The sequence below is a fragment of the Branchiostoma floridae genome, chromosome 3 (genome assembly GCF_000003815.2).
Source record: "Branchiostoma floridae strain S238N-H82 chromosome 3, Bfl_VNyyK, whole genome shotgun sequence".
Taxonomy (NCBI): Eukaryota; Metazoa; Chordata; class Leptocardii; order Amphioxiformes; family Branchiostomatidae; genus Branchiostoma; species Branchiostoma floridae.
Window position 1 is genome coordinate 23,836,145 of NC_049981.1, and position 10,761 is coordinate 23,846,905.

At 38.0% G+C, this 10,761-nt stretch overlaps 1 protein-coding gene across 1 annotated transcript in view; it reads left to right on the top strand.

Annotated features, from left to right (window-relative positions):
• Nucleotides 1-10,364, top strand: part of LOC118412578 (cGMP-dependent protein kinase 1-like) — a gene marked incomplete in the record, with an annotated part of 96,400 nt that extends 86,036 nt beyond the window's left edge. Inside the window, 17 exon segments of the mRNA XM_035815526.1 lie at nucleotides 363-476; nucleotides 666-771; nucleotides 1,087-1,150; nucleotides 1,363-1,440; nucleotides 1,869-1,963; nucleotides 2,148-2,159; nucleotides 2,485-2,556; nucleotides 2,932-3,006; nucleotides 3,277-3,364; nucleotides 4,749-4,888; nucleotides 5,365-5,454; nucleotides 5,683-5,824; nucleotides 6,317-6,480; nucleotides 6,902-7,024; nucleotides 7,870-7,932; nucleotides 8,087-8,153; nucleotides 8,566-10,364. Coding sequence (XP_035671419.1) covers nucleotides 363-476; nucleotides 666-771; nucleotides 1,087-1,150; nucleotides 1,363-1,440; nucleotides 1,869-1,963; nucleotides 2,148-2,159; nucleotides 2,485-2,556; nucleotides 2,932-3,006; nucleotides 3,277-3,364; nucleotides 4,749-4,888; nucleotides 5,365-5,454; nucleotides 5,683-5,824; nucleotides 6,317-6,480; nucleotides 6,902-7,024; nucleotides 7,870-7,932; nucleotides 8,087-8,153; nucleotides 8,566-8,661 — 1,589 coding nt within the window.
• Nucleotides 10,365-10,761: the final 397 nt, after the last annotated feature.

Sequence of the window (10,761 nt, forward strand, 5' to 3'; positions counted from 1 at the left end):
GTCATGGAAGGTGGGCTCTTACTACTGGCCAGTATTAGAAACTGTGTTTGGTGTTTGCCATCACTCGTTGCTCTAACGGAAAATAATACCTAGATACTAAGCGGTAAAGAGCAAATTACAGACTGAAGTCAACCTTCACTTACTGCACCTCAAAGGATGACTTATGATGATGATGATGATGACGAGAAAACCTTTGGGAGTCAGATATAGACAAATAGATAAAACTCTTAACCCAAATACCTTTTCTGCCTTTTTTATCCAGAAGACGTAAGTGACGAACAACTGTGTGCTGTCTAACTGAGCTAGCTACAGGATGTGTAGTTATAATTCTCACAACCACTCTTTTCTTTTGTCTCGTCCAGAGGGTAAGGTGGAAGTGACCAAGGAAGGAAACAAGCTCTGCACGATGGGACCGGGGAAGGTGTTCGGAGAGCTGGCCATCTTGTACAATTGCACGAGAACAGCTACTGTAAGAGGTTGGTGAGATCTGATTCGCAATTGTTTCAATACAACATGATTGTACTATTGTTGCCCTTTCCAGTGTGCGTTTGCATTTTTCCATGATAATGATATTTAAAGGAACACTGTAGCTAAATGCAGATGAAAACCAGACTGTTTGCTTAATTGTTTGAAAATGTTGACACTCGTGGTTTTCTTGCAAACAGCACTTACTAAAGCAAAGCTATGGGCCATCGACCGACAGTGCTTCCAGGCTATCATGATGAAGACCACGCTGCAAAAGCAGCAAGAGTACATCGAATTCCTTACCAGGTAACCCTGCCAAAATATTGATGATGGTAATGATATCAAGAAAACCGTTCAATTCATAAATCAATTCATAACATTAAAAGAAGAAGATAATGACACTTTATTTCTGCTTACCCCATTTAATTACGGTTACTACCACGTACCAGAATCACTCACACGGTTCTTATATAACTTATAAAAGAGAAATCTCTTGAAGTTTCCAGTTAAATTCTGGGTGGCATTGTGCCTGTTATTCTCTTAAGATGCATCTTAACATATTGTTATATATTGTATACTAAATCATTCATGTTAAAATCTATAACTTTGCTATTTCTGTAGTGTTCCCACCTTCAAAGATCTTCCAGAAGAGACGATCAGCAAGATAGCCGATGTCCTCGAAGAGGTCGGTGGCCTTTTTCTGTCTTTTTTTATGCTGACGAGATATATTCTAAATACTACTGGTATATAACAATATACATTTTTATTAGGCAGTTGAAGATATATTTCTCCAATATGAAAATGCCTTGGTACAAGTATATTGTGCCTGGTACAATCATATTGTGATGGTGATGATGATGGTAATGATGTATGTCCCATGTGTGTGTCTGGATGCAGTGCATCTATCACGAGGGAGAGTTCATCATTAGGCAAGGGGCAATAGGAGACACTTTCTTCATCATCAAGAAGGGAATAGTAAGTCATACCTGTGGTATTGTCGTCGACATGTTTCGTAAATATTTTCGGCAAGAAGATCGTGTTCCATGCGTGTGTTGGAGGACAACATACATGTAGCTCATGAAATCGCCGATAGTTCTTTGTGATATTTGTGTTTGTGTTGGCAAAGTGAAGAAACGATTAGATTATGGACCCCTGTGACTTTTTATGGTACTGCAGCGGAAGGTTTGGTTTTGATATCACGATTTATATTTTGTACAATGTATAGTCAAAATATACGTTGCACTCCATCAGTTTATTAAGTTCTTCAAAAATCAATGTAAATATGACAATAGAATACCCAATCAGGAAATTAGCGGAAAGGGAGCAAGTACTTTATTACAATGGTAAAAACGAGAAGAAAACCATTGAACCAGTTAATATCTTTTCTCGTTGAACTTCCACAGGTCAACGTTACGAGGACGGATCCCGGCAGTTCTTCACCAAAGTTCATCCGGTCATTAAAGAAAGGTGACTTCTTCGGGGAAAAGGCTCTGCAGGGGTAAATACACCACCGTCACTTCTATAACAGTTTATTATGATGTAGATAACGAATATAGACGAAGAATTGCAAGTAAAGTATCTATATCAATATTTCTTGTTAGCCCGTTTTGCCTTTGTAGTTGAGGTACAGTATCTCCCCTAGATTAAGTCTGTTCTTATATTTCCTCATTACTTATTTTCAGCCCCGAAGCAGTGTGAGTGTGTCTTATGTGGTGAAAAACTGTTTTATTTCTATTTGTTGGCGTGTCTTTTTTCTTCAGTTAATGCGTTTGTTTGTGGTCGCACTATCACCGCAATGGCCTAAAATGTCTTTCTCTTTTCTAACACCATTCTTGAAAAGTATGTTGTATGTTTGCGGTAACACTTCTTACGTCTGCTATAATGATTGTGTTTTGCCACATGGCTTTGTTTGCTTTTTACGTTGCCTTTCTATACTTTTGTTTTTTATCTTCATAACTTAGCAATGGTTGTTATGTTTGTCATGTAGTTTAAATCGGCCGATATGTGTATTTTCTACAGGGAAGACATCCGGACAGCCAATATCGTTGCAGCGGACAAGGACAGTGTTGTCTGCCTTGTTATCGACAGGGAGTGAGTATTTCTTTTACTGTTTTCTCCCAATTTTGTCCGTTTTAACACTAAGGTAAAATGGTTTTTTGATTCTTTGTACTTTCATTAAGAGTTTAGAGTTAGCTTTTAGACTAGAGTAGACATATTCCGTACTCTATTACCATACTTGTTTGTCTTCTTTCATGTCAATAGCCTCCGGCTAGTTGCAAATTGGGTAGCCCTGGCTGTATTTCTTATGACTATACAGCCGAATAAATCAAATCAAATCAAATCAACTGCAATTAGCCCCCCTGATAGGAATTTGCAATAATTTCTTGTTGATTATTTATGATTTACATGTGTAAGTCACTGTACTTTTATTAGTGTTTATAGAGTCTCACTTATTTTTCGTTGCAGCTCCTTCAGCCAGTTGATAGGGGGACTGGGACACGTGTCCAGCAAGAAGTATGAACACGAGGAGGACAACGTTGCGTGAGTCATCCAAAATTATTTCCTGTTTTCAGTCGGTCGCGGTATCCGTCTTTCACGTGAATCATGCAATAAAAATTAAGAAAAAAATGTATTTCTGTGCTATTTAGCAATACGGGTAATGATATATACATGTTGCTTTTTGGCTGTCACCTTAAGGAAAATACAAAAAGATTTTCCATAATTCATATATGATGCGTATTTCTGATATTTTCTACTATTACATGACGATGATTTGAATGTGACCGTTTCTTATTCGTTCTCTTCCCATAGAGTTGACAACGAGTTCGCTAATGTCAAACTGTCAGACACGGAGATCGTCGCGACGTTAGGTGTCGGCGGCTTCGGCAGAGTCGAACTGGTGCGTATTTCTGTATTGTCATTGAATCACGTCCTTCCGTGAAAACAGTAGCCAGGTCGCAAACAGATGTGTTTTCAGTATATTTAGCCAATTTCTACTATTTTTCCAGCGACCTTTAGAGCATGGTAAAGGCTATGAAAACATAGGTATTGTTATCAGTTTTTTTTTTCCTTTTGTGTGTCTAATTTCCAAGCAGATTCCCGATGGCATAAAATAGTATCAAAGCCAGTCAAGGAGTATAACCAACCAAAGGAAGTCCACCACCTACAGGGACCTCCTCTGGCCGGCTATACTCAACCGGAAATCTGTTTGGAGATTAGTGTGTGTGATCATTTCCGTAATTGGCATTCAAATGCTTGGTGCGGGCACATCGGAGGTACTAACAGGAAGTTAGGTCAAAGGTGTCAGTAAGGTGACAGGAAGTAACGTTTCCTTGGAGTTGAGTGTGTCAATGTTTCATCTATAGTTTACCATAGACATGTCGTTTGCTTATTGGAATGAATAAGGATATCTGGTTACCTTACCGTCTACAAAGGACACTCAGGTTGTAATTTTCATTGATTTTAACATTAAGCCTTAAAAGAAAAAAAAATGAGAGAAATAGTTTTGTTCTCATTTTCCTCAGGTTATCTTGAGACTAGTATAATATTTATATAGGAATCAGTAGTTCCCACTCCACACAATTAGATTGACAGCTGCCTGTATTGCCTCTTGGGCACAACCCAAGACATGATGTAAGCGCCCTCATCAAGTTCATGACATTCTATATACTATTATTGATGGATCACATTCGTATCTCATAAACCATCTTTAGGACTGACGTGAGTAGAATAGCCCTCGTGAAACGCTTCAAAAGCTAATGGCTTGCTTGGACGTAAGCCCAAAGATCATTCCATCAGTCTGTGTCTGAAAGTGTCGCAAATCAACCGTCACATCACGACAACTGCGTTTCCAGAGATGACCAAACCCAGTCAACCTTCAGATGAAATATTTCGTGTGTCAAAGCAATAGTGCTGCTGTATGTGGTGGATGAAAGCTGTACATGGCTGCGTGGGATGCCTGTGGCGCCTGAAGGCAACTCCTCCATCCATCCAATATCTTTTGATGTCTCCCCTTAGATTTTATGAACTCTAAAGAAATACCCGAAACACGACTGGGGATTTCATGCAGTAGTAGATATTCATTATCGTAATGTTCGTCCTGAGGCTAGCACTAAATAATGCATTATTATGGTTTCGTGTGGGGTAAATGTCACAATGTATCACACAGAAGCGTGTAATGATAAATAGTATATACAATATCATAGACCTCAGAGTCTTGCCAGAAAATTTGACACACATGCCGTATTAATTCTTGTATTTGCTTTTATTATTTTTTTTCAAAGGTACGCGTCAAGGGCTTTAACAATAGGACGTTTGCGTTGAAGCAGCTGAAGAAGAAGCACATTGTGGAAACTCGTCAACAAGATCATATCATGTCTGAGAAGAAAATCATGGGAGAGGCACGCTCAGACTTCATCGTCAGGTACTCAATTTGTTTATAACTATGGTTACGGGAGTCCACATACGACACATTTAAGGTTGTTACAGGCCCCGTGAACATGTTTTGCTTTAATTTCATAGAGAATGATTATTAAATAATACGACATGAATCAAGTTACTGCACATATTCTCTAAAGAGTCAGTCGTTCCAGATAGCATGGACTATCTTTCATCAGTAACTGAGAAAGAGTAATTGAGAAATATCATAACTGATAAAAAATAGTCCTATGAAGTGATTTCTTTGTATCAAGTATTAAACTATCGGAAGTCAAGTCTTTATGAAAGCATTATCACAATGTTATTTCTGTTGTTCATTATTATTATTGTTGTTCATGAATAAGGACTCTGGCTTATTAGACTAACTTAAAAACGTGTGAGATTTTTATTTATTTTTATTGCATAAATTTACACTTAAAGATTAACAACATAATATATAAACTCTTCGCTATCTAATTTCAGACTCTTCAAGACTTTCAAAGATTCCAAATACCTGTACATGTTGCTTGAGGTTTGCCTTGGCGGCGAACTGTGGACGATCCTTAGAGACAGGTAATTGATTTCATATATATTCTATTTAGTTTAATTTTGTAAAATGATATCTTAATTCATATGTCCCCACCTGCCTTTTTTTTGTATTTTTCAGCAATGCTTGTTTGTAATTGCCATATATAGGCTAGTCCAACACAAAACAACAGATACATGAATTAATCTGATATATTTCATTTTGATATCAAAGTATCATGAAGAAGGTTCATTGAGAAACGTCGCTTCTTGTAGGGGCTCTTTCGATGATGGTACGACCAGGTTCTACACCGCATGCGTCCTGGAGGCCTTCACGTACCTCCACCAGCGCGGCATCATCTACAGGGACCTCAAGCCTGAAAACCTGCTGCTGGACTCCAAAGGATACATCAAGCTGGTAATAATATATGGTTTGATGTGGCTTTATTTGAATGTACTACGAAATGCAAATCTACAAAATTGAAGTAGACTTCAAATCAAGGAGTGCCTTGTATTAAACTTTCGCCAGGCTAAGAAGGTTGGGTTTTCGGGTGCGTCTGTTTGGGGGCACGGTAGGTTGAGAATGCCTGGATGGATTGTCTTGATATTTGGTATGCGGATAGGTCTTGATGAGACCTCGTTTGGCAATGTCTCCTTGTTATAGTAGATAAATTTGCAATATGATTTTCCGATGCGAAAATAAGGACATATCCTATAAAATTTTGCGTTTATTAAAGCCTATAGAAATATTGCTGGAGAAGAACTCTTAATATTTTCTATATTCTTCGTGTTGCAACTTTTTTTTAAATTTCCCTATTGCATATCAGTAAGACATTGTTAGAAATTATGGAACATAAAGTAACAGGTTGTCTTCGTTTCATGATGTGATTCGATGTATGCCGTTTCACAGGTTGACTTCGGCTTTGCCAAGAAGATCGGGTTCGGTAGGAAGACGTGGACGTTCTGTGGAACACCAGAGTACGTGGCACCAGAGATCATCCTAAACAAGGGGCACGACCTGTCCGCGGACTACTGGTCTCTTGGCATCCTCATGTTCGAGCTGCTCACCGGCAGGTAACTGATGAGACTAATCAACGCGAGATTCCACGAGACGCCGTGTAGATAAATAAAGTGTGAACGAATCACATACACACTAGAAAGACGCCAATTAACAAGGTCCTTTTTTTAACACATATCAAGATGTTTTAACACATATCAAGATATGATAAAATCCAACCATGAGTATTTACGGTGGCATAACGTCTAGCCCGTGATCTATTAACACTAGATAAACTACAGAGTGAGCACTTTTTTTGCCGTCATCCCTACGAATATACATCATTAATCGATCATTAACGGAGGAAGGGGATTATATTCTACTGTACAAAGTCTGGGTTATAATAAACTATGTAGATACTAAAATGTTATTCCATGGCTGTGAATGAACATTAGGATACATTGTTAGCTGCTTATCCTGACAATGTGTTTGATGCAGCCCTCCGTTCTCGGGATCGGACCCCATGAAGACCTACAACCTGATCCTGAAGGGTATCGACATCATGGAGTTCCCGAGAAAGATCTCTCGGAATGCTCACAACCTAATCAAGAAACTATGCAAGTGAGTACTACATTTGCGTCCACTCATAAATGTGTGCATACTGTTCAGAATGTATTTCTTTATCATTTGAGGTACCTCCATAGTGTTTGATACGCGTAACGATATTGGAGCAATCATGTCACTGCAGTCTCATAAGTTAACGTTGTGAGTTCATGGCTTATTTATTTGGTAAGGCAAAACATTTGCAGATACATTGTATACGAAAATATGCCGTCGCTCCTAAGTTGCTAGAAATTCCTTACCTTAGACCTTAGGTCCTCCTGTGCCGTGAGGCACATTTGGCAGCAAGCGATTTCCATCGTCCTCTGTCAGACGCAGCCATCACTGCTTGTCCCCATGTGATGCTGGCTACCCTCAGATCCTCAGTGAATGTCCTCCTCCATGTGTTTTTTGGTCTGCCTCTCTTACGTTTTCCACCTGGAGGAATTCAAGTCATGGCTGTCTCGGAATGTCTGTGGTTTGGTTGGCCCTTCTGAGGATTTCCTCGTTGGTGATGATGAAATTATTCTGACGAAAATCTAATTTTGAACTGCATTTTTGAACACAATGGAGAATTACACCCTGCCAAATATATGGCCAAACAGACTACCTTTGCCGAGAATAAGTAATCCAACGATTCTGTGGCATCACGTTATGCATATAGAACACGTGACTTAATGAGCAGTGGATCATAATTTTCAGACAGTAAACCTCTGTCTATGTCAAGCCTAGATACCAGACCCAAACCTCAAAAATATCTACCCTGCACGATAGATATTTTTGAAATCGGGCCGTGCTCTGGTAAGCAGGCTAGTTTATGCATATGTCATAACTTGATGGACTTTGCTACTTTGTTCCCACTTCAGGGACAACCCGAGCGAGAGACTAGGAAATCAGAAGAACGGAATCAAGGACATCCAGAAACACAAGTAAGCGTAAATAGAAACAATGCTCCATAAAACCTTGACAAAGTACATTTTTGTAGATTTACTGCATACATGAATTTTAGCAATCAAAGTTATAGAGTATTGATATGCTTTGAATACATTTATAATTCTTTGAATTGTATTAATATTTTTTCAGGTGGTTTGAGGGTTTCAACTGGGAAGGTTTGAGAAGTAAAACACTCTGCCCACCGATTGTGCAACCTGTAAGTATTTTTCTAAAACGTTGCAATTCATACTTTTCTTAGTACTGTTTTTGAAAAGCTTCAAAATTTTTAGTTAGTAATACGCTTAAGTGTATAAATTTGTGGTATTTCATGTTACGACATTCAGTACTAGTGTTGCATTTTGCATAGCATACTTTAAAAGTCCATCAAATCAAGTGGAAATCGTTGTTTTATAAGAATCACCGACTGTACTGACATCATGTATCGCTGATTTAGGCAGAGATCATGCTGGGATCACTACTAACAGAACTATGATCACGATCTGTACCGGTATGAAAGCCGATTCTGGCAGATCTTTCTGACACGTAGCCATCCCTGAACGAAAGTTAGTACTAGTCCCTGGCCTAACATGTGCTTTGGGATTCATTTTCACAACTGTCTTCCCTAACAGGTGAAAAATACCACAGACACCTCCAACTTTGACGACTACCCTATAGACGAGGAAGACACGCCCGAAGACTTCACGGGATGGGACAAGGACTTCTAGATTTATCATTTCTAGACGTGGCAGAACGGAACATATATTGCCAACTAATCATTTTATTTCAAGGTTTAGAATGTAGTAACATCCTGAGCGATTAATTTTGTGAGACATCATTGATATGTGTTCAGAAGTTTTACTCTGGACTAACACCTCTAGAATAAGTTTTTTCTAAAGAAATTGTAGTCTTATTATTGAATGATGTCCTGATTATGAGGTGTTAATTGCATCACAAAGTCATATAGTTTTTTCGTACTTTCTCCATAATGGTAAATAGATTTTAGACTTTAACTAATTGAGGCGTACTTGAAAGAAGAGAATTGTACATGGACATAACAATTGTGTGGTAAAAGAGCACCAAGTCTTGATATACTTGTAAAAAATGATGAAAGGTGTTTTTAAAAATAGAGACGTTGTTGTTGCTGCCAAGCAAGAGTGCCACTGTTATGATCCATTAGTTTATTTTTCATTGTCATGCCATACTTTATTTAACAAAAAGTGAACTCTATTTTTTTTCAGCTACTCACATTTAGCAATTATGAAATTATGCTCACATACGAATGATTCTATATAATGGAACTTTCGTTCTGTGAAGCCGAATCCATGTCGTTAATATTCAGAGAAAGAAAAGGTACATACAATACCAATACATAGAAAACACACTTTCTTTCTACATGGTCCGAAATCAAGAAAGCACAAAAATTATCTTGAAATTTTAACTTTCTATGTAGGGCTAAGCTTGTCCACTCATGTTATACCAAAGTGTGCTGAGGTGTAATGCATGACTATTGTACATGTGGTATGTCATGTTACACGACCGTAAATTTTCAAAACGTGCCAAATACACATTCTGTGTCTGATGTAGCTTTGGAACTCACATTTGATAGGTTTGGTGTAGTCTGCTATGTTTTGTTGTGCATTACGTAGGCATGATACATTGGTCTATCTTAAAGGTTTTGTGATCAATCTGTAATGTCACAACAAGGAGGCTACATGGTCACGTTTTATGAGTGATACCACTGTTATTGCGATGTTAAGGGTAGCATACAACAATAGGTGGTGTTTTCTTTAGCCTAGTCTCATTAGCCAACTGGACAAAATGAGAAATCCCACCAATTCATCTGCAAATTCCTTTTGAATATTGAACACAAAATTGAATACACCTGTACCTCTCAAAACAACCGCCTTTAAGAGTCAATGCCTGGTTTAAGCGACTCATTTTGTACAGAAACATTTGTTCTCATTTACTTTAAACACATTTTACTTGAGGCTTAAAAGAGATGCTGATTTAGTTGTGTAACTACATTTTAGAGCCTTTAGATTCTTTGTGATATGCATTATGATGTTTGGTTAGGTGGATAATAATTAACTGAAACAAATACGTGACAGGTGAATTGAAGGACATGCATTATAAGTTCAAGAATACTTGTGTGAAAACAAAATGCTCTGCATTTTTTAGCCTGTTAATATCCCAAGCTGTGAGGCAACGTCATGTCCCTCAGTTATCACTAGGATGTACCCGATATATCAAAATTGTATATTTTGTACAAAAACTAGAAACAATATTAAACAGAGTATACTTATCATTCATCACATCTTTCTGCAACAAGACAGAAAAAAGTTGAGACCAAAATATATATGTATTACATTATTCAGGAAGTCAAATGTGTGCTCACTGTGGATTTATGTAATTAAAGATGTTTCACAAAGATGCAGTCTATTTTGTGGATTAGTTTAAGTATAAAACTAAAGCTCTGCCCCTCAGGCATTGGCAAAATACTTTGGTAATTCCCAGCCACACAGCAACAGGTTGTTTGCGGTCAAAGCCGTAGTGCATCTTTGTCTGTTAACTGGAAAGTCCTCCTGATATGAGGTGTTGCTAAAACTATAGATCTAGTACAGCTTTCTTTGAGTGTATTACATGTATATACTAGGAAAGCCATATGATTAGTTCAACACATTATTACTGCTTACTCAAGGAACGAGAGAAGTATGACAAAGAAATGACAACTGTTGACGTGAGTGTTCAAACCTTTACCCTTTATCTTACTCTTACAAAAACCTTGCCACAATACAAGCACAAGACAAGACTTAATCATGGAAATA